The 23,693-nt window shown below is 39.1% G+C and overlaps 2 protein-coding genes and 1 non-coding gene across 9 annotated transcripts in view; 2 read left to right on the top strand and 1 right to left on the bottom strand.

Annotated features, from left to right (window-relative positions):
* Window positions 1-18,537, top strand: part of Nae1 (NEDD8 activating enzyme E1 subunit 1) — a 67,091-nt gene extending 48,554 nt beyond the window's left edge. For all 3 annotated transcript variants that reach the window (XM_076915721.1, XM_034522644.2, XM_076915722.1), the window contains exons 4-20: window positions 95-125; window positions 832-903; window positions 1,107-1,186; window positions 1,818-1,927; window positions 3,939-4,048; window positions 4,489-4,551; window positions 4,971-5,034; window positions 5,327-5,418; window positions 8,056-8,115; window positions 8,203-8,336; window positions 9,407-9,482; window positions 9,797-9,836; window positions 10,876-10,962; window positions 11,377-11,469; window positions 15,294-15,408; window positions 15,496-15,545; window positions 18,288-18,537. In XM_076915721.1, the coding sequence (XP_076771836.1) occupies window positions 95-125; window positions 832-903; window positions 1,107-1,186; window positions 1,818-1,927; window positions 3,939-4,048; window positions 4,489-4,551; window positions 4,971-5,034; window positions 5,327-5,418; window positions 8,056-8,115; window positions 8,203-8,336; window positions 9,407-9,482; window positions 9,797-9,836; window positions 10,876-10,962; window positions 11,377-11,469; window positions 15,294-15,408; window positions 15,496-15,545; window positions 18,288-18,397 (1,387 nt within the window). In that variant the 3' untranslated portion in view covers window positions 18,398-18,537. The remainder of the gene's footprint in view (window positions 1-94; window positions 126-831; window positions 904-1,106; window positions 1,187-1,817; window positions 1,928-3,938; window positions 4,049-4,488; window positions 4,552-4,970; window positions 5,035-5,326; window positions 5,419-8,055; window positions 8,116-8,202; window positions 8,337-9,406; window positions 9,483-9,796; window positions 9,837-10,875; window positions 10,963-11,376; window positions 11,470-15,293; window positions 15,409-15,495; window positions 15,546-18,287) is intronic.
* A 1,189-nt stretch (window positions 18,538-19,726) lies between these two features.
* Window positions 19,727-23,693, top strand: part of Terb1 (telomere repeat binding bouquet formation protein 1) — a 79,973-nt gene continuing 76,006 nt past the window's right edge. The window contains exons 1-3 of one of the 5 annotated variants that reach the window (XM_076915716.1): window positions 19,741-20,306; window positions 20,864-20,977; window positions 21,663-21,798. In XM_076915716.1, the coding sequence (XP_076771831.1) occupies window positions 21,768-21,798 (31 nt within the window). In that variant the 5' untranslated portion in view covers window positions 19,741-20,306; window positions 20,864-20,977; window positions 21,663-21,767. Of the gene's footprint in view, window positions 20,307-20,863; window positions 20,978-21,662; window positions 21,799-23,693 lie in introns of all 5 variants that reach the window. The other 4 variants (XM_076915715.1, XM_076915718.1, XM_076915719.1 and 1 more) reach the window with 4 other exon arrangements.
* On the bottom strand, window positions 21,580-21,682 carry LOC117723638 (U6 spliceosomal RNA). Its single transcript, XR_004608733.1, has one exon. It is a non-coding gene; the product is annotated as a U6 spliceosomal RNA (small nuclear RNA).

The raw sequence follows: 23,693 nt of genomic DNA, 5'->3' as shown, positions 1-23,693 counted from the left end.
TGAATGCAGGGAATGCACTATTACAAATGTTAAACAGCTTTTACTTTATAGCCATATAAATCTTGGCTTTTTTTTTTTTTTCTATCCCCTTCAGTTTTTTCCTTCAGAAAAGCAGTATTGGCAAGGTAAGCAGTGGTTCTGTGTGAGCATCTAATAATGCCATCTTGGCCGCTAAAACAGTTTTGACTTTAAAAGATCTTATTCTCTGAGGGAAAAGTTGGGTCAGCTCATTTTCTAATTTGGTGGTTTAAGGACTTAGACTGTGACTGTGCACTGTCCTTTGTTGAAGTCTCGAGTACTGTTCCTGTTCAGTGTCTAGAGCACTGCAGTAGGAGATTAGTAAGTGAGGTTAGCCAGGACATTCCTTTTGTATACTTCAAATGAAAACCTTAGTTTTTATACCACACACACACACACACACACACACACACACACACACACACACACTTTTATTCTCCAAATGAAGGCGGTGTTACATTCTGAATGGAGTTGTGCTTACTTTAGTGATTGGCCACTCTTCTATGGATTGTAGATGTCGGTGGTTAGACCAGGTCTGAACGTGATCCAGCACAACCCTGCTTGCTGCCTTTCACCTGATCAGAAAAGTTGAGGGCAAAAAATGTGGTCATTTAAGAGCTCTGTAAGTGATAGCTTAGTTCATCCCTGAGTAACATTTTACTTGAACTTCAGTTAAATCCTGAGACAGAATTGTCACATTCGTGCATGGAATTTGGAAAGGGTCACAGTAAGTTTTTCTTGATCTGTAAGTGTGGGGATCACATTGTAGCTAAGCACTTTCTAATTCAAATCAAATGCTTTGTCTTTGAAAAGAACCGAGCTCAAGCTGCCATGGAATTCTTACAAGAACTAAATAGCGATGTCTCTGGAAGTTTTGTGGAAGAGGTATAATACATATATATACATTATTATTTCTCTGCTACAGTATGTTTTAAATAATAATTCATAACCTCAGAACTTAGAATTTTGAATTTTTGTGTCATTTATATTTAGTTGGAATTTAATTTGCCAACTCATATTAAAATAGCTTATGTGTTCTGCCAAGTTTAATATGTGAAACTTGCATTTTTCTCCCCTGTCTTATTTAGAGTCCAGAAAACCTTCTAGACAATGACCCTTCGTTTTTCTGTAGGTTTACTATTGTGGTCGCCACGCAGCCCCTTGAAGGGTAAGTTTTAGATGTTAATTTTTTGTTAGTCTTACTTGGTTTCCATGGTTTTCCCTGTACATCCTTCTGAATACGTATTTTGTCTTGTTTCTAAAGCTTTTGTATAGGGAATAAGAAAATAGATATTTGGATATGTTTAGAGTAGTTTAAGTGAATGTTAGATATTGCTAAGTGATGAAAAATGCATTAGAAGCCAGGTATGGTGGTACACACTGCAGTCTCATCACTCAGGAGCCAGAGAGAGAGGATCAGGAGTTTGAGGCTAGCCCGGCCTACACAGTAAGTTTCAGGATAGCTTGAGCTGCATAGCGAGATCCAGTGTTTCTGAAATACTAAAACTGAGAAAACTAAAATCAAAGTGGTTAAGTAGTTACTGATTACAGGAGGATTGGTAGGTGTATATGGGTTTTTAGAAATGTTTCACTATTAAGAAAATGTTTAGAAGTGTGTTTACCTGCATTCTTCCGAATACTACAGACTGGGGTTGCACATTCCTTGAGGGCAACACTTCTGAGATTGTTGCCCAGTGAAATTGCTTGCTTTCCACTGTGTTCTTGCCTGTTTGCGTTAGACAGTTCCGTGTCTGGCATATATTTGCTTGCTCACATTCTTACTTTGCTTTCGTTTTCAGTACCTTACTGCGTTTAGCAGATGTCCTCTGGAATTCCCAGATCCCTCTTTTGATCTGTAGGACATATGGACTCGTTGGTTATATGAGGATTATTATAAAAGAACACCCAGGTAAAATCTAAAACCGTTTAGCATATGGGACTTGCTATTGGTTGCTTGAGCGGTCATTTTAGAAACTTGCTAATTTAGGAAGTTGGGTTTGAATTACAAAATAAATTTATAGCAGTACAGGTTCAAAGAGGCAGTAAGAGTCACTAGGTTTTTTTTTTTTTTTTAAATATAATTTACTTACTTTTTTATATGTGTATTGATGTTTTGCCTACATGTATGACTGTGTACCAAGTGTATCTGGGTGCCTACAGAGTCCAGAAGAGGGCCTCATATCATCCAGAACTGGGCTTACAGATGGTTGTGAGCTACTATGTCAGTGCTGGGACTTGAACCTGGAGTCTCTGGAAGAGTAACCACTGCTCTTAACCACTAAGCCATCTCTCTAGCCTGATTCAACGGGGTTTTGTCTGCTATTTCCTTACATAGCATAAATGGATGCAAGCCAGAGATGTAACATATATCTTCTTTGTCTTGTTAAGAGGCTCAGCAGCTATGTAAATGCCTGGTTTCTTTTGCTCTCCAACCCAAAGTGGGCATTTGTGGCTGCCACAGGAGTATGTGGGTCACTTTGATGCAAACATTACATCAGTGGTTCTCAACCTTCCTAATGCTAGGACCCTTTAATACAATTCTTCATGTTGTGGTGACCCCCAACCATAAAATTATTTTGTTGCTACTTCATAGTAACAGAATTGTAATTATAACATACCATAGTAATGTATAGAATAAAAGTAACTGAAATTTTGCCACTCCATTACACCACCATTTCACACCTGTCTTTTGTTTCAGTCTCACACTGGCCTTAGATTTCCCCATTCCATGTCCAGATACACATGATAAGCCTTTTTCCTAGCTATTATTCCTAAGGAAACAGTGTTAAAGGAAACCAGAGTTATTCATAGGCAGGCCTACATCAGCCCAGAGCTGATATTAGCTCTTCCTATAGACTCTTAATCTTAGAATTTTATACAATTTTCCTAAATAAAGTGTTTTCATTCTAAGCCAGCTATGATATGAGCCAGGAACTCTGTTGGTGTAACAGTAGCTATTAAACACTTGCCTCACAAGGATTAGTGTCACATGGGCAGTTAGGATAAGCTTTTGTTAGCTGATGTCAGGCCATTTAAGAGTTAAAAGTGGAAAGTGATGGGGTAACATTTTGTTGTAAGTCGATCGCTCTCATGTTAAGTAGAGAGTGGGTGAACTTAAAGAGGCGAAGGCTGAAGGCTGTCAGGTTTGCAGTGCTGCAATGGAAGGGGTAAAGAAGGCAGAGGGAGGTAGCGGGTAAGAGGCTCCAGCTTAGGGGAGATGCTACAGGAATGGGTAAGAGGAGACATTGTTAGCTATGTGTCTGCTTTTATGTAAATGACGTCATTTACTCCTGACAAAACCATTACTAAGTGGATACTATTATCTCTGCACAGAACGATAATTGTTCCTTGTCTAAAGTGACATCGAAAGTGGCAGACTTATAACCTCATTACAAATACTCACTTGAATTGATCATTGTTTTGTATCCCTCATGTGGAAAGCAGTGTCCAGAGTCAGATCAGGAAGTGAGAGTAACTGACATTGAGTAAAAGAAGCAGTCAAGACTAGAGTGAGACCCTGTTTCAAGACAAAAAAGGATAGTTTTCCAAGTTGATGGGTTAGGTCATGCCTATAATGACAACAACCAGGATGTTGAGGCAGGAGGATTGCCATGTGTTCAAGGCTAGCCTGGGATATAGAGTAAGACTCCATTTCCAACTATTCAATTACACAATTTTTTTTTTTTCTTCTTCGAGACAGGGTTTCTCTGTGTAGCCCTGGCTGTCCTGGAACTCACTCTGTAGACCAGGCTGGCCTCGAACTTAGAAATCCACCTGCCTCTGCCTCCCAAGTGCTGGGTTTAAAGGCATGTGCCACCACTGCCTGGCTTACACAAAATAAGTGTGTGTGTATGTGTGTCTTAAGTTCCTATAATGTCGATTTACTAACGAATTGAGTACCTTTTGGGATTGCTTGACAGTGATAGAATCTCATCCAGATAATGCATTGGAGGATCTACGACTAGATAAACCATTTCCTGAACTGAGAGAACATTTTCAGTCTTATGACTTGGACCATATGGAAAAAAAGGTTAGTGTGTGTGTGTGTGTGTGTGTGTGTGTGTGTGTGTGTGTACAGAAACCTATCCATGCACTTGTGGAAGCCAGAGGTCAACCTCAGGTTTTCTTAGTTGCTTTTTACTTTGTATTTTGAGACAGTGTCTCATCACAGTCTGGAGCTAGCCATTCATCTAGTTAGATTGGCCAGTGAGATCCAGGATGTGCCTGCCTTGACCTCCATGCACTGAGCTTCCAGCTTATAGCCATGTCTGGAAAGCATTTTACTTACAGAGCTACTCCACAGCCACTCAGAAATCATTTCTAAAATCAGTTTTATTAAACCAGTTCATTTGCCTGCTTATTATTTCATGTGGATTAGAAGATAATTATAAATATTGAAAATAAGATGGTATGTGAAGAGTTAATATTAACTAATACTGATATTTTCTTCAATTTGTGTTTCATTTTTAGGACCATAGCCATACTCCATGGATTGTGATCATAGCTAAATATTTAGCACAGTGGTATAGTGAAGTATGTCCTTTTTAAATTACATGTGCTGTATTTTCAAGATGTGATAAGGGATTTCTTTTGAGGGTTATGGGAGGTTAATGTTTTCCCAGTCCAGCTTCCACTCCTTCAATACTGATATTTTAATTAACAAATTGGAATTTCAGTAAATTTCATCCTGAAACTACTGTGGAGAATGAGTGTATAAAGAAATGGTCTATACTCTTTCCAAATTAAGCAAGCCTCTGTTTCAGTGATAATATATTTTTATATATAATATGTGATATGTATGTGTGTACGTATACACCACATATATACATACACACATACATTATATATTATCTGGTAAAATCTTATTGTGAAGAATGGGGAAACCAGGAGACACCCAATTTCCATATTTTGAGTTTTGATAACTAGATTTTTAAATATTTTATTCAATTTAGACAAATGGACGAATTCCTAAAAGCTATAAAGAAAAAGAGGACTTCAGAGATTTGATTAGACAAGGTAACTTTCTGCATTGTAATTAAGTACGATATAAAGCATATAAAGTGTTACATATTGAAAAATAATTGCTTGAAGCCAATATTTATTGTCAGATGATGCTATCATGAGTTCTTATACTGTCCCTGGGGGTAGAGGCAGCATTTCTTAAAGAGTTTAAGAAGAGCAAATGACGGCTGTACTTCCTGCTAAGGGTCAGCGATTGAGCCTTTGTTCAGAGCCTGACAAGGTGTTTCTATAATTTTGGGAAGCCAAAGTGTAAAGAGACACGGTTTGCTGTTTCTTGTTTTAATAGGTATTTTAAAGAATGAGAGTGGAGCTCCAGAAGACGAAGAGAATTTTGAGGAAGCTATCAAAAATGTGAACACAGCACTAAATACAACTCAGGTATCAAAGGAATTGCTGAAACCAATGTTTTCTGATGTTCTCATATGTGGAAGTTGATATAACAATTTAACCTAATATTGCCTACATGCATATAGTAAGTTAGAAATAAGTATCTATAAGTTAGCCTGATTTTTTTTAATTATATATATATATATATATATTTTATTTTATTAAGACAAGGTCTTTTTATGTAGCCCAGGCTACCTTCAAATTTGCTGTATAGACCAGGCTGGTTTTGAACTTGGGATACTTTTCCTGCCTCTGCCTCTCAAGTGTTAAGACTACAGGTATGTGCTGTGCCTAGCCCAAAACACCAGTTAAGTTTTAATAAAATTTTGAGCCCTGCATGGTGGTGAATGCCTATAACTCTACCACTTGGGTAGGGGAGGCAAGATGATCAGAGTTATCCTTGGCATCATAGCAAGTTCAGACCAGCTGGGACTACATGAGACTTGGTCTCAAAAAAAAAAAAAAAACAACTCTATTATCATTAAAACTATGTCAGTGCTTCAGCATATAATAGCAATAAAATAAATTGATTTTTTTCATTTAGAGAAATATATGAATTATTTTAAACATGATTTATGAGTAGTTAAAAATTCAGAGGTAAGAATTACGAATGATATTTTGCTAGTCAAAAGAAGTATTAACTCAAAAGTTAAATTTTGTTAGCTTGCATTTTCTTTTGCAGCAGTTATTTAGATATAACTGGAGATGTTCTCAATGACTTGTACATTTCAGAAATTATAAGCTGGGTATGGTAGCTTCCACCTGTAATCTTGGCACTTTGGAGGTTGCGGCAGGTGGATTCTGAATCTGAGGCCGAAGACAGCCTGGGCTACATAGTGAGTTTAAGCCCAACTTAGAATGCATAGTAAATAAAAAAATATATATATATAAAAAACTCGGGCTTTTAATTTATTATTATTATTTTGCAGTTTGCTCAGTTTTTCTTTTGCTTTGGAGGAACTATGGAATAAGATACCTGGAAGATTTTTATAGTTTTCTTACAATTTATAGCTTGAGTACTGCCTTTCACATTAGGAAAGCACTCAAGTCACTGTACACATTTTGAAGACCATGAAACGGTCCTGAGTGTATGCCTTGTAAATCATTCTGGCGGAGGAACATCTTTTATCTTAATTGGAAAGAATGTTGAAAATGTATATGTACAGCTATCAAATTATACATGTTAGATCTGCATTTTTACTGACAATAAAATGTAATAATTTGTTTTTAAAACTAAGGAATGATTGTAAAGCCAGGCATGATGGCTCATTCCTGTAATGCCTGTACTGAGGAGATGGAGGAAAATGGCTTGAGACCCACACTGGCTGCATTGTGACTTCTAGTCCAGCCTGGGCACAAGAGCTCTTATCTCAAAAATAAAACAGAAAAAAATGGTTTTAGGAGTTGGGGGCAGTAAACTGAACAATTGGATATTAATGTATGAACAAAGTTAGAACTCAAGAAGGCAAGAAGGGGTCTGGGTGTTAGATAGGGAGTGTCTGGGGCAGTAAGAAGGGGTCTGGGTGTTAGATAGGGAGTGTCTGGGGCAGTAAGAAGGGGTCTAGGTTTTAGGGAGTGTCTGGGGCAGGATGAAGAGGTCTGGGTGTTAGATAGGGAGTGTCTGGGGCAGCATTAGATAGGGAGTGGGAAGGAGGACAGGTCTGAGTGGAATGCCATCCGGAGGTCTGCTGCAAGAGCTAATGCAGAGCACGTTTGCAGAGGTCATGGAGTGAGATGACCTTTCACATTTGTTAAGGGATCAGTAGGAAAGTCAATATGATTGAAGAAGAAAGAAAAGGATAGAAGGATTTGAGTGTGGAGAGCTAGAAAGAATCATATCATAACAGAACCTTGCAGACCTGAAGGGTTTTGAGCAGGGAAGTAGGAAGGTGTCTTTGATGTTGAGACAGGATCTCACTATATATATATATATATAGTGTTAGCTGGCCTGGAACTCATTAGTAGACCAGGTTGGCCTGAAGCTCACAGATACTCACCTGCCTCAGCCTCCTAGTGCTGAGAGATGTACACCAGTAACAGTGGGCTATTCAAAAGACTGTTGACTCTTATGAATTCAATAGAGGGTGTGAGGTTGGAAGCCAAGACACAAGGTTATCACTGAGAACTCTATTTTGTCTGCACAGCGGTAGAATCAAAGCCTATAGTTTGTAAAGTTTTTATTAGTGTGGTGATCTTGTGAGTTTAAAATTGCATAATTAGTTATTTTTTTCTTAGAGTGGTTGTCTCTTTGAACAGCCTGGCAAATGAATTTCAGGATTTTCATAAGCTGGGAAACCATGGACAGCTTTAAATCTAGCTTTGTAGTAATGGCCATAATCTTTCTTGTCTTCAGATACAAGTACATAAAATGGCTTTTTGGCTTTTCTTTCACTCCATGTAGATATAGGAGACTTGTCTGAAATGCTAACAGGCCAGGAGAGGATTTTCTTCTGTTCTCTTTCCCATCAGATCTCCATCAGAGTCTGATTATAAATACAGCTAAATACAACAGAAGTTGATATCTTACTGTACTTTGAAAATATAAAGAACTTATTTGAAGAAATAGCATTGAAAATAAAGGCGGACAGAATTCTTAATGTAAGTAAATGTTTCATGTTCCTTTGTTAGATCCCAAGCAGTATTGAAGATATATTTAATGATGATCGCTGCATAAATATCACCAAACAGGTAACAACAAGAAGGAAAAATAAAACTGTCTTCAACTTCAGCCCAGAACATACACCTTCATAGTAGTTTTTTTTCTTGTTCTTTTAGACCCCACCTTTTTGGATTCTAGCTCGTGCCTTAAAAGAATTTGTGGCCAAGGAGGGTCAAGGAAATTTACCTGTTCGAGGCACAATTCCTGATATGATTGCAGATTCAAGCAAATACATAAAATTGCAGAATGTGTAAGTGACTTAGTTTTTGTTATTTTGTTTGTTTTTCAAAAATGGTTTTACTGTGTAGCTTTGGTTATCCTAGAATTAGCTTTGTAGACAAGGCTAGCCTTGAATTCAGCTGACATTAAAGGAGTGTGCTACCATGCCTTATCATTGTTTTTAAACTATGTGTAACAGGCTACTTAAATCTGCCCTCCTAGAGGAACTCCTACCCTGATTTCTGACAGAGGACCCAAGAAAAATATGTTACATGAACCGCTTACCTTGAATTAAGTCCAAGGAAAGTCACATACTTCAAACCTGCCCAATAGTATAAATCATGAAAAACTTTGTTTAATATTTAGTTACATTTGACTCTGTAAAAATGACCAGTATTAAAGCTGAGTCCCTCCCAGGTAAGGGCATACCTTTTTAGGGTGAAGGTGGTACTATTGGGGATTGAACCTGGGTCTTGCTAAGCAAGAATTCTACCTCTGATAATGTCCCTAAAGTCATATTACTTTCTATCTTTAATTGTCCTTTCCCAAATTTTTAGTATTTTGACTCTTAGACTATGATAACAAACAAAGATTTGTTAAACACTGACCAAGATCTTCTCCGTATGGCAGCATTTGGCCCTGGAGGAAACCAAGTCAGTTCCCTTGGATTCATCAACATTGTACCTTAGTTACATGTAACATCCATGGAGAGCCAACCTTACCAGTCCATGTATATCAGGGTAGAGATACTGGATAATAGGTGTTTATCTACAGTCATTGACTCCTTAGGTTATGAATAATTAATGACCAAAAGAAAATGACTCAAAGACTCAAAAGTGGGTGTTACCTGGGTAGATTTAATTTGGATGCTCTAGGGTATAATGGAGCCTTGGTTTTAGAGAGTTCCAGAAGTCTACTGCCAGCTCTTCAAAGAGCCTAACTAGTGAGAGGCATTGCTGGTGGCATTTCTCTACCATTTTCACATTTCATATGTTTCCAAGTATTTTTTAATTAAAAATAAATTTGTGTTCACTTAAAGATGACTTTAGTTTTGCTAATTTTAGAAGTTTTTAATTGTAGGGTTTTGTTGTTCTTTTCCAGTTACCGTGAGAAAGCCAAGAAAGATGCTGCTGCTGTAGGTAATCATGTTGCCAAATTGCTTCAGTCTGTTGGCCAGGTGAGTGGTGAGCACACTGCGTCTCCACAGTGGTCCCTACAGCATGGAACTCAGCCAGGGAGGGTTAGAGATGGAAGGCACGGCATGCTATGCCCTGGCTCCTTGCTTCTATAGCAGAAGTGCCTCCTTGTCTCTAATGAGAGAGAACCTTCTGTTACAAGAGAACAGATGTGTTGGAAATGTTTTCCCAGCCTTTGGGAAGAGTTGCTCATCTCACAGCCAGCGACTTTGTGCTGTGCCCATTGTTGTCTCTGTGTGTGTGCATTCGTGTGCTCCCATGTGCTAGAGAAAAACCGGCATTTATCTCTTTATAGGCACCAGAGTCCATTTCAGAGAAAGAATTAAAATTGCTTTGTAAGTCCTTTTGATTTTCTTACTTTCCTTGATAAAACATGCTGTGGAGGGTGTTCTTGAGAGTTTAAATGGTTGAAATTCTTGAAGTAGGGTGTGTGTATCATTAGGTAAATTTTATTTTGTTTTCTTGTACTATAAAGGACATTTTAAGACTAGGCCATTGGTACTCCTTTGATCTCTGTTAAATGACTATAATGGAATTAAGAATTTGCCACTATAGTTCATGGCTGGGCTTTTGGCTTTTCTCCCTAATTCTTCAGGAGGTAAAAGCATTTTCTTTGAGTCGGTTGCAGGTTGGGCAGACAGCTGAGTGGTTAAGTGCTTGCCATGCAGAGATAAAGACCTGAGTTCAGTAGTCTGAAATGGTGAGCTCTACGTTTGTATGAGACCCTGTCTCAAAAAAAAAAAATAAGTAAAAACAAAAAGAAAAATAATACAGTGGAGATTGATAGAAGATACTCAGAATCTTGGGTGACCACATGTTCACAGATGGGTAAACACATCCATGCATATACCACACACAGAAGTAACAGTTTCATAAAGTTAGTTTCAGGGTTGGAAAGATGGCTTATCAGTTAAGTAAAGGAACCCCAAGGAACTGATACATGGACACACACAATTATGTTTTAAGCCTTCCTTACACACTGAACTGAGAATATAACCAAGGCAGGAATTGGTTCATACCATTAATATTCAGTATCTAACAAAACCCACAGTACTGTAGTCACTCAATAAAATTTTTAATGAATAAATGCTTCAAAAATTTTATTATTTTTAAATTATGTGCATGTGTCTGTGTATGGCTATATGCACCTGCAGAGGTCAGTGGTATCAAATCCCCTTGGAGCTAGAGTTATTTAAGTAGTCATGAGGTACCTGATGTGGGTGGGTGGGTGCTGGGAACTCAGTTCCTCTCCGTTAACAGCAAGCTCTCTTAACTGCTGATCCATTCTGTAGCCCTAATTTCTTATTATTAAAGTGACCCATAATTTGGTATATTCAGTAGTCACAACCATCCTGAAGTCTTTACTGTTTCCAGGCAGCAATTCTGCATTTCTTCGAGTGGTAAGATGTCGATCTTTAGCTGAAGAGTATGGTTTGGATACAGTCAACAAAGATGAAATTAGTAAGTATAACAGCCAGATGCTAAGTTAAAATGTATTAATAAAATGTGTATAATAGTGTTGAATAAATGGTGCTATAAAAATAATGTGAATATTTTACATTTTATAGATTACCTGAATGGTTTTAATTTATATATACTATACAGAAATAAATTGCATTTAGATTAGTGAGTACATTGTGTACTATATGTAAGAACTAACATCATCATGTTTCTACCTTGGTAGAGAATCCAGCTAGGAGTCCATAAGACCCTGTGTTACATCTTAATGTATTTCTTATTTATAATTTTTATATTTTATTTTAATAAACTGTTTAATATTTTTGCTAATATTGTCTTGCATCCTGACACTTGAGAATGCAGCCTTTTGTTACTGTGTATGTTATCTAGTACTACTGATGGTTTTTTTCCTTTTAGTTTCTAGCATGGACAATCCAGACAGTGAGATAGTCCTGTACCTGATGTTACGGGCTGTTGATCGATTTCATAAACAGCATGGCAGATACCCAGGTAAGAATAGCAATTGATTTACCAGATATAAAGAAAATCTTTGGACTTTTTGTTGTTTTGTTGTTTTAAGACAGAATCTTATGTAGCTTGGGCTAGCCGTGAACTTGTGATCTTCCTCCATCAGTCTCCTAAGTGTTGTATTTATAGGCATGAACCATCAGATTCGCTCAGTAAAATCTTGAATAAATGCTTGATTTGATGCCAGGTGTAGTGGCACTCGCTTTTAATCCCAGCACTGGAGGCGGAGGCAGGCAGAACTCTGATTTTGAGGCCAGCTAGGTCTACAGAGTGAGTTCTAGGACAGCCAGGGCTATGTAGAGAGACCCTGTCTCAAAAGAACCAACCATACAAACAAACAAACAATTAGGAAAACACACTTGACCTGAATTTTCGTATTCTGTTGAGTATTTAGAGGAACTATCATTTGATTTTTTAAAAAAGATTTATTTATTTATGTATTTTATATATATGCGTGTATGCCAGAGCAGGGTATCTGATCCCATTATAGATGGTCATGATCTACCATGTAGTTGCTGGGAATTGAACTCAGGTCCTCTGGAAGAGCAGCCAGTGCTCTATTATTTGATTTTTAAAACTAACTACTTTCAAACCATTTGATGATAAATGTTAGAGATGAACGTTGGTTGAATATGTATAGATCACTAATATGTCTCTTGTGTCTTATTTTTATATTTGTCCTTTAAAATTTGTGTGTGTGTGTGTGAGAGAGAGAGAGAGAGAGAGAAGAGAGAGAGAGAGAGAGAGAGAGAGAGAGAGAGAGAGAGAGAGAGAGAGAGGGGCAGGGTTTTATTCTATAGCTTAGGTTGCCCTTGAGCTCACTGTTCAGCCCACAGTGGCTTCAGTCTTGTGGCAATCCTCCTGCTTCCATCTCTGAAGTACTAGAGTTACAGACGTGAGCTACCACAGCCAGCTCATGAGGTTTTTAAAACCTGGCCAGGAATTTGATGTATCACAGGCTGGCTTGAATTCTTGGTCTTGCTTCATAAATGTGTACCATTCTTCCCAGCTCCTTCTTTACTCCCATAACTTGCACTGAGCTTTACCGGAAGGAATAAGAAACCCACAGGCAGTCTATCAGTGACTTCTGAGCTTTGAACTCTAAAGATAAAAGGATTTTTTTGCTCAGTACTTTTTGTTGTCTGCAAAGGTGGAAAACGTATATAATCTTAAAGATCTCAATGCTCAGAATATTTTTATTGGTAATCATTATTGTGCAGGATTATTATATAGCAATACATTCTAGATAGATCATAAAACAAGTTGCCCCAACTAATAAAGTAACCCCAGTTTATAGGCACAGTGAACAAATATCCCAGAAGGGAAAAAAGAATCATCAAACATACTGTTTTATTTGTATCATTTGACTAACATGTACTATGGTTATTTTTTGCATATCAAACTACTCAAAAATTTAGTGGTTTAAAACAAGTGAGAGAGAGAGAGAGAGAGAGAGAGAGAGAGAGAGAGAGAGAGAATGAATAGGTCTCAAAAACTTAGTGGTTTAAAACAGGTTGAAGTGTGTGTGTACAAGTGTACACATGTGTGCATGTGTGTGTGGGGACCAGAGGTTGATATTAAATGGCTTCTTCAGTTGCTGTTCACATTATTTTTTGAGAAAAGATTTCTCATTGAACTGAGAACTCCTGGATTTGGCTAGACTGGCTGCCCAACCAGACCTAGGGCTCCTCCTGTCTCTGGGTTTCCCATTGCTAGGATTATAGATATGTACCACTATGCCCAGGTTTTTAATGTGGGTTCTCAGGGATTGAACTGAGATCCTCATGTTTGTACAGCAGCACTTTGCCCATTGACCCATCTAGCCGGCCTTTAAATGAATTATCTCTGGTGTTTTATTGTTTGAGCTGAAGCAGTTCTTTTTTAAGAGGGAGGTCCTTACATATTTGTATCATACCTAGACTTGAGATTCTGAAGGCTTGACTGAGTTAAATATCTAAGAGATGCCTTCACTCTCCTTACTGAGACTTTTGGCACCTGGGTAAGGTGGTTCACACCTATAATGTGAACATTCAGGAGGCTGAAGTTGAAAGATTGCTGTGAATGTGAGGTCAGCCTGGGCTGCAGAGTGAGACTTAGTCCCAAACAACAAAAAAGGAGAACGAAATAACTTAGGACTGGCTAGGTGGTAGAATACTTGCCCAGCATTCCTAAGGCCCTGGATTAGATTTCCTGCTTGAGAAAACAACAGCAAAATGCTTGTCTTATATTCTGGTTTTGCTGTTCATGAACTAAGTAATTTGTCTGTGTCCCAGCTTTTCTATCTGTAAGTACAAATAGCTGTGGCTACTTCAAAGAGTTCTTATGAGAATTAAATCAGTGCGTAAGCATGAGGTCTGTAGAGTCGTATCCAACATCGACTAATGTTCTGTAAGTGTTATATATTATTAGGGCTTTATGTCCCCAGTGCCATTTAATCACTTAAAATGGAAATAAAGGGCTGGGGACGTAGCTTAGTTTGTTGTTGCATGAACGAAGCCCTAGGTTCGGAGATCTTCAGCACCGAAAAAGCATATGCCTGTTATCTAACCTAGGTAGGGTCAGGAGAATTAGGAATTCACGGTCACCTGACCACATAAAAGTTTGAGACTAGCAGAGATTCATAAGACTTTGTTTCCAAAAAGAAAGAAAATAAAAATTTAAATTGAAGGACATAAGTATGGTATTTTCTTTTTAATTCTTTGATCAAGTAATTATTGGGTATTTTGTGTTAATCTTCTAGAAAATAATTAGAAAAGACTTAAAAGATAAAAATAAACAAACAAACAAACAAACAAACAAATCTCAACAACAGAAACCCACCAGAATGATGGGATCATATGCTATCACTAAGTTATATCCTCAGACCTGAGTAAGACTTGCTGAACTTCAACTCGTGATAGATTTTAGTTTATCTCTTTACTTAGAGATTTCTGATATTTTCAAAAATGTTGTTTGTTTGTGTTTTAGTTTCATACCTTACTGTTTTGATTAGACCACATGAAACTGGATTAAGTAAGAGATAACCATTTGAATGGCTTTTTTTCCTGGGACCTGGTCTCTATGCAGCCCTGGCAGTCCTAGCACTTGTTGGGGTCCACACTAGCCCCATGTTGGGGCGGCCAAAATAAATGTTGCAGCCCAGGCAAAATGTTGAGGCCCGGGCCAACCCACATTTGGGCAGCCACTGTATCCCGGCCCAAGCTGCTGCTCCGGTCTGCGGGTCGGGGTTTAGCAAGAGCGAGGGTGAGGGCAGACTCAAAGAATGGAGACCAGACAGGGTGTGATTCAATCCCGTTTATTCTTCAGTCTCTCTTCCTCTAAGTGTCTCCTGTCTGATTCTCCCTCTATAGTCTGAATCTCTACTGTCTGCCTCTGCCTTTTATATGTCTTACTTCTAAGCCACGCCTCTAAGTCACACCTTTAATCATGCCCTTAGGTCTTGTCTCTAACTCTGATCTCTATACTTCTAAGTCATACTCTTAAGTCACACACCTTTAATCTCACACACCCAAGGTATCTAAACCAAGATTATCAGAGTGTGCTCAGCTGTTGTAGGCTATTGTAATCCAAGTCTCATGTCAGGGTATATGGCTCAAGATGGCTGCAAAGCTGATAGCCGCTTTCTGCTAAAAGTCGGCCCCCAACAAGCACTCATGACGTAATGCAGTGTCTTCACAAACACAGAGATTCACCTGCCTTTGCCTCCTAAGTGCTGAGATTAAACGTGTATGCTACTATGCCCAGCCCACATATTTATTTTAATGAAAATGTATATAGTATACATAATATATATATACTTTTTTTAGGAGTATCTAACTATCAAGTTGAAGAAGATATAGGGAAGTTGAAGTCCTGTCTTACTGGCTTCCTTCAGGAGTATGGGCTGTCTGTCATGGTGAAAGACGATTATGTCCATGAGTTGTGAGTATCTTAGGAGCATATAGAGGTAATATTCTCCCAGTTTGTGGTGAGACTAATAAAAATGTATCCCTCCATCCTTTCCTGTAGTTGCCGGTACGGAGCTGCTGAGCCACACACCATTGCTGCATTCCTGGGAGGTGAGTTTTATAGATGGAGTGACTTATTTGTTACTACATAGTTATTATTTGCATTAGCTTTCTGTTTTCTTACCTGTTGTATGTAATTGGGGAGGTCAGTGAAGCAGGCTGTTACACTTATGTTAGTCTTTGCCCTCCATACTGTTCTCCTTGCCCTCCGCTTCCGTGTCATCCATAGCAAACGACTCCTGGAGTCCTTAGTCCTTCTGAAGACCTGTCAGTCATCAGCCTCACTTAGTACTCTGCATACAAGAACACATAGACCTTGCTGCTCCCCCTCCCGCTCCCGCTCCCGCTCCCATTCCTCCTCTTGCCCCTCCTTCCCCTTCTTCCTCCCCCTTCCTCCTCCCCCCTTCCTATTCCCCCCTTCCTCTTCCTTCCTCCTCTCCCCCTCTCATGTCTTCCTGCCCCATCAGTTCTTAGAAACAAAGACTAACTTGACTAAAAGGCCTTGCGTCCTGTCTTTTCCTGAGACATGCCCTAGATCTTTGCACCTCAGGGCCCAGTTAAAACCTGCCACTGTTTCTTCTTTGCTCCAGTTAAGGTAGATACTGTAACTGTACCATAGATCAGACCTTATAAACATCAGACATGTATTTCTTATGGTTTTTAAAGATTCAGATACCAGCATAGCTAAAGCCTGTTGAGCTCTCACTGCCTGACTCATAAATGGTGTTTTTTCTCACTTTGCTTTCACATATCAAAAGAAACCTTTTGCAGGGTCTTCTTTATAAGGGCATGAATCCATTTATGAGAACTCCACCCTCAGGTCTAATCTCTTTCCAGAAGCCCCACCTCCTGATACCATTGCATTGAGCTTCCACATATTAAGGGCAGAGAAGGGAGAGGAAGCACAAACACGAAGCAAATAATATCTTTTAAAAAATGATTTTCCTGCCTGTTAACTCCAATAGCCTGAGCTGTTTGCTTATGATATTGTCCTTTCTAGATGTTGAAGGCAGATCCAGTTTGATTAATAGTGTTCAGAACACTAATGATGTAGTCCTAAGAAAACCATGTTTTTAGCAAACAAATTAAAGTCTGATTCTGGTAACTTATTTAAATAAAATCATTCTTTCATGTCTAAATAGTAAAGTAACCTGCAAATTCATAGAAAAGGGCAAATTACTATTTATTTAGATAGGCTAGATTCTAAGTGACACAATCAGAGAGGCCTAACAAGTGTAGGTAGGTCTTAAGTTTTATTTGTCTTATAATGATTGCGAATGTAATTCTCTGAGGCTTTCCCTATGTAAACTTGAGCCACTCCTCTGTACTCTTCTTTTTCTTCTTCTTTATCTTAGCACATAGTCTTCTATATACTATATGCTGTGTTTATTTGTAAGCTATCCTTTCTCTTGCTGCTAAACAGAAAGACCCAAGTTAACAAGCAGCAGATATTTTTGTTTCCTGTACTCCGCTACATCTGTGGTGCTTGAGAGATTTGGTGATGGTATAGGTTTAAGTCCATAGTCTCAGTAATTAGAAAGAAGCTGCTTCAGTTTAGAAAAGAAAATTTTATTTTCATGGTAGAATTTTGCTGTTTCTTTTGTATTTCTAATACCGTATAGGAGCTTTGTGGTATTTAGTTTAGAGCCTTTCCAAAGTCCCTGGGTTTGATCCTGAGTATACAGCATACACACACACACACACACACACACACACACGTATGTATATATACGTGTATACATATATACATACATATACACACACACACATGAGAGAGTTAGAACAAATATGCTTTTATTCTTTTTTTTATACTATAAAAATAGACTAAATAAAGGTAGAATTCAAGTGCAGTGTGGTCAGAGGGGAAACAGGGAGGGTAGGGTAGGGACAAATAAGGACAAAGTATGAAAATGTCACAGTGAAAACCATTTCTTTGTGTGTCAGTCAAAAAAAGTTAATAAAGCACACACACAACCCTTGAATACAACAGAACAACATTCTTTGAAGAGGGTCTTTATGCTTCTCTGCAGCCTTTCAAAAAGGTCCTTCAGCCAAATTACTATGTGAACTTCACTTTGTCCATTCTCTGTATCTTAACCACTTTCCAAACCACTGGAATTAAAAATACCTTATTTTTAAAATGTGTGGCTCAGTATCTTGTTGGGTAATTTCTAAAATTCCTTTAATAACATAGTTATAAAGAATTATAGTCTTTTTCTGGGCATGGTGTAGTACACCTTTAATTCCAGCACTTGCGAAGCAGAGGCAGGTGGATCTTTGTGAGTTCCAGGACAGTCAGAGCTATGTAGAAAGACCCTGTCTCAAACAAAAATAATAATTATTATAGTCTTTTATTTTGTTATGACTCATTAAATTATGTTTGTTCTGGATTTTAAATAGCTTTGCTTCATGTTTTTTGTTTGTTTTGTCTTTTATACTCATCTGAATCTATGGTGTATTCTATATAGCATAGATCTCATGTACACCAGGCTGGCCTCCAACTTCCCTAGTCTGATGAATATAGCCATACGTTACCACACCCAATTCTTTCTTTTTTTCTTTTCTTTCTTTTCTTTTTTTTTTTTTTTTGACAAGTGTCATACTGTATAGCTGTGGCCAGCCTAGAACGTACTATGTTGAGCAGGTTGGCTTTGAACTCACAGAGATCCCACCTGTCTTTGTCTCCTGAGTACTGGGATTAAATCATGCACCATCAGGTCCAGTCTGGTATATATTATTTAACTCTTAAAATGTATTTTTTTCAAACATTTACTTTTCTCCTTTTTCCTACAGGAGCTGCTGCTCAAGAAGTTATCAAAATAATCACCAAACAATTTGTAATTTTTAATAATACTTATATTTATAGTGGTATGTCACAGACTTCTGCAACTTTCCAGTTGTAGAATAAGCACTGTGTGTAATATATTAATGGTTGAAACTGTAATTGTCTTCATATTGTGCTTTAGTTTAGTTTTAGTTTAAAAATCTGTTAAAAGACAGAAGTTAAGTTGTTTCCTTAATAAAAGTTTTTTCTCATTTGTAATATAGTCTTGTTGTTTGGGATGGTGGGAAGAAAGCAGTCACTCACCTGAAGAATAAAAGCTAGCTCTTTGTAATTTAGCTCATTAATAGTGGTTTGCTATTTTACAGTTACATATCATAGATATGTCTGTTTCAATAAAAAGAGTAAAAAAAATTAATTATCTTAATTTAAGATGTAAATTTTAGCTGTGGACATTTTAAGATCATTACTTATTAAAATAGAACTTTAAAAGAAGCATTTCTAGAGCTTTATCAGAAAACAAAACCATTCCCTTGTGGTGTCATTTATTATATATACCTAAAGGTTTCCCACTATGCCTACGTATTGAAATTTTATGGGGTTGCCCCATTCATAAATTTCATTTTTTATCGAATAATCATATTGGAATAATAGCATTTACCAGCATGTTAGATGGGGAAGAGAATTCCTTAAGGTGAGGAATAGCAGCAAACTAGAAATCCAAAAATGTGAGCAGAGCCCAGTGTCTGACTTACATATGGCTGGCTGAGTGTGTTAATGTGACTCAGTATCTTAAGGCCCTAAATTGCCTGTTGTAGAATAGTTATCAAAGGCAGTCTCATATGTGAGAACCTGTGTTTTATTTGACAAGGGGCGGGGGATGGGCTCGTAGGGATTTTATTTCTTGGATGCTAGTGTGTCATTCTTGCTTGGCTGTGTCTACTTTATAAAGTCACTTTCCCACAGCAGGGACTGCCCTCTGACAGTACTTCTGACAGTACTTCCATCTCCCAACATTCCCGTGGGATGGATTCTGTTAGGAAGCATGGCATGACTAATTTTATACGAGGGTACACCTTGGCCACATTTACGACTCAGAGAGCTCTGGTTCTTGGGTCTACTCAATGAGAAACTGGCTTGGCCAGAACCCCAAATTAAGGTTTTTGGAGTTCACCCAGTGAGGGTGTCCAGTCTCTGGAATGTGCCCAGTGTAACCAAAGAAAGCCTGGCGTCACGCAAGGTCAGGAGGGAACAAAGACCCTTCCAAGACACAAGTCCTAAACGCTAAGGTTATATTACCTTCAAATTGTAACTTTCTCCCATCTAAAACATCCCGCACTGGCCACCTTCTGCCCTCTGAACACGCTACAGCTGCTAAGAGCTTAGCTCAGGCCAAGTGACAGGAGTTCGGCCGGAAGTCCCGCCCAGCGGATGTGAGCCTGCCTCGCGCGGGGTGGGAAACGCAGTCAGGCGTCGAGGTCTAGGCTGCGGCAGGGAAGAGCTGGCGCGGGCCTGACAAGGGTCTCCGTCCCCGGGGGGAAAGGCCACGGCCTCGCTTCCCAGCTTCGGCCTCCGCTTCTGGGCTTTCGGGTCTTGCCTCAGCTCAGTCCAGCCTTGCCTGTTGCCTCCTGGGGCAGAGCTATGGTGCTGGCGTGGCCTCGCTTCACTGGCTCACCTGAGGAGATGGATTGAGCCGAGGGGCAAGGGCTTTCCTGACGCAGTGGCCGCGGCCGGCCTGCGTGGGAAAAGGTCGTCGTCAGAGTTTGATTGGTCGGACGGCTGAGTGCGTCCGCGCTGCTCCGGGTGATTCTGGTGTTGGGAAAGCGTGGGGTCCACGGGGGATTTCGTTTGTGAGAAAGAGCCCGGGACCACGTGTCCAACAGCAGCCGAAGCACCAAAGTTGGCAACCGGGTGATTGCTCCCGGGAGGTCCGCGAGCCGGGCTTGGGGCAGTGCGTGGTGCCCTGAGGAGAGCTGTGGAGGAACGTCCTGGCCGGCGCCCTCCTGACAGGCGTTCTTCCGGCTCTTTAGGTGAGCCAGGCCTGTGTAGCCTTGAGCAAGAGCGAGGGAGTAGGGCGAGGGAGCCTTAACCCAAGGAACGATGATGGATCCAGGCGAGCCTTGAGGGTTTGGTCCCCCACATCCTCTCCATTCCACAGAGCAGCTGGTTCCTGTTACCCTCAGTATTTTCTGGGACCTGAATGACTTATTTCCCTCTCCCTTTAAACTATCCTAGCAGAAAGTTGATAGTGCAAGTTACATGCTTGCTTTTTTACTCCCGTTTGCCTTCCACAATATAGGAGTTGGAGGCAGACGGACGTCCACCTTGGACGACTTACAGGTGGCAGTTAATGCTAGGATTTTCCAGCTCTGCCAGTCCCACTCAGGAAGATATTTGTCTATCATGGGGGAAGGGGGATATGTAGTTTTTGGTTTTTCCACAAAGCTTTTGATGTGACTATTTTTAGAGTAGCAAATTTCAGACCCTGGGCATGTTGCTTAATGATAGATTCTACCTTGCGTCCCATCCCCAGGACCAAAGAGGTGTGCAATAATCAGATAGTTTTCTTCTTTATGTTCTCTATTAGTTTTCCTAGGTACGTTTGCCCTTGACTTTATTGGTTTGGAGAGTAAATTGAGTAAAACCTGTAAGGATTGTGTGTCCTGTTATGTGAAAAGTTCCCCACCCCCGTGAAAACAGGGTAAAATATTTTGCAATCTCATTGTTAGTGATAATTTGTATCCACAAAACAACTAAAAACATTTCATAATTGCTTGTTTGGCACATAATTTTGACTTGGGAAGTGAGCTATTTTTAACTTTAAGTATAATTTTATAATTATAAAATTTATATAATATAATTATATTTAACCTTTTTTAAATGACAGCTGGTCCTTTACTGCAGATATTTATTTTAATTACATCTATTTGTTTATGTATATGTATGTGCGTGCGTGTGCGTGTGTGTGTGTGTGTGTGTGTGTGTGTGTGTTTGTGCATGTGCCTGTGCATGTATGGGTTAGCACATGTGTGGTTAAAGATAACCAATGAGAGTGTTTTTGCCTACTATGTGGATCCCAGGGATCGTCCCTCCTGTGTTTGTGTGGGTTTTTGTTTGCTTGTTTTGAGACAGTCTTTCTTTTTATCTCCTCCTTCCTTCTTCCCTCCCCCCTCTTTCTTTTCTGGAACTTTCAATGTAGCTCAGAATGGCTTCAAACTCATGACCCTTCTTCCATTCCCTTTCCTGCCTGAAGATTACAGACATGCATCATCATGCCCAGAATATTTCATTCTTTAAATTTTTTTAAACATGGACTGCTTCATGAATTTGTGTCTTATTCTTGTGAAGGAGCCATGCTAATTTTCTCTGTATCATTCCTATTTTAGAATATGTGCTGCTGAAGCAAGCATATGGTCCAGAATATTTCCTAGAAGCTGATCTAACTAAAAATGCCCTATCTTATAGATGAAATATAAGAGAAAAAGACAAGCATGGAAAGTGAGAATCCAAAGAAAACACAAGGTGAGAAATCATGAATCATGTAGTTACATTAGTTTTATGCATTTTATAGTTGTATAATTGTGTGTGTGTGTAAGTGTGTGTGTAATATCTCAGTAGCATCTAGAAAACAAAAGAATCATTTATCAACTTATATATGTTCTATGACATTATTCTGAGAGGACATGAACAAACATCTACTTACCCCAGATAGGGATTTGCCAACAGGCCAAAAAAAGGATACCACCAAATCAAACTTGGTAAGCCAGTTACCTTACTGGGGCTACATACAAAGCATATGAATGAGGAGTTATTTACAGAAGAAGAAATGACTCAAAGGCATCTGTATCATCAGAAGCCTACCCCAGCTCATGAAAGCTGAGAAACTGAAACACACAGTACAACCTACAAGCAGCTTAACAGGTTGGAAAGTATCTCTTTCAGGGTGCTCAGTTGTTCTCTGTCTCTTCCAAACAGTTTAGTTGGTCTAAGCCTTTTCAAAGCAATTCTTTTGGTCTGAAAGTGTTTCTCGGCAGTTCTTACCTTTTATATATGAGGAGGGAGGGTCCTAGCACATCAGATTAGTTTCAGGGACTTCCTGAAGCTTCTAAGTTGCCTATTTCCTAACTATTAAGGAGCCTTGTCCTGGTTTTGTTTTGTTTGAGATAGAGTCTCTTAATGTAGTTTTGCCTGACCTTGAACTCATTATGTAGACTAAGCTCGCTTTGAATGCACAGTGATCCTTCTGCCTTTGCCTCCCTAATGCTGGGATTAAAGGTATGCACCACCATCCTGGGTCTTAATGAGCTTCCTTGCAAGATGGTATATATTAACTTAAAATAATATATCATAGCATACATATTGAATACCTGCTTTGTGCCTGTCTTAGTTAGGGTTTTACTGCTGTGAACAGACAAGGCAACTCTTATAAGGACAACATTTAATTTGAGCTGGCTTACAGGTTCAGAAGTTCAGTCCATTATCATCAAAGTGGGAGCATGGCAGCATCCAGGCAGGCATGGTGCAGAAGGAGCTGAGGGTTTTGCATCTTGCTCTGAAGGCAAACAGGAGGAAACTCTTCCAGGCAGCTAGGACAAGGGTTATTAAAACCTATGCCCACAGTGAGACACCTACTCCAACAAAGCCACACCTTCTAATAGTGCCACTCCCTGGGCCAAGCATATATAAATCATCACAGTGTCTATAATATAATTTCTGACATCAGAAATTATGGGAAAGTCATGCTGATACTCAGAGTGCCATATGAGCTGAGCATGGTAGCTCATGCCTTTAATACCAGCACTCATGGTACAGAGACAGGCAGATCTCTGAATACAAGGCCTGCCTAGTTTACACATTTCTAGACTAGCCAGACTACATAGTGAGACTCTATTTGAAATAATAATTTAAAAATCCATATGATAGTAGATTTATTGGCAGAATATAAAAGACATCCTTAGACATGGTAACTCACTGTTGCAAGGGTACTGTCAGAAATGTAGATGAATATGTTTGTGTCTGTCTGCAATGTCAAAACTGGTTTTTATTTTGTGTCAGGCTTTCACATAGTCTAGGCTGGCCTCAAGCTCATTATGTGGCACAGGATGACCTTAAACTTCTGATCTTTCTGTTCCCAAGTCCCCAGTGCTGGGATTATAGGCATTTGCAGTAATGCCTGGTTTATGTGGTACTGGAGATTGAAACTGGAGCATTGTTGATGCTAGGCAAGCACTTTACCAACTGAACTATATACTGCAACAACAACAGTAAGTTTACAAGGTACAATGGCGTCATTGGTATTGATTTGCCACACGATGCCTGCCCAGGCAAAACCAGGTTCCTTTATTCCAGTTTCAACTATTAATTAACTCTCAGGTCAGACATCACTCATCACACAGTATATTTGTTTTCTGTCTGTC

Source organism: Arvicanthis niloticus, chromosome 18 (genome assembly GCF_011762505.2).
Source record: "Arvicanthis niloticus isolate mArvNil1 chromosome 18, mArvNil1.pat.X, whole genome shotgun sequence".
Classification (NCBI taxonomy): domain Eukaryota; kingdom Metazoa; phylum Chordata; class Mammalia; order Rodentia; family Muridae; genus Arvicanthis; species Arvicanthis niloticus.
The sequence above is the reverse complement of the archived record's forward strand: the minus strand, read 5'-3'. Positions and strand labels throughout refer to the sequence as shown.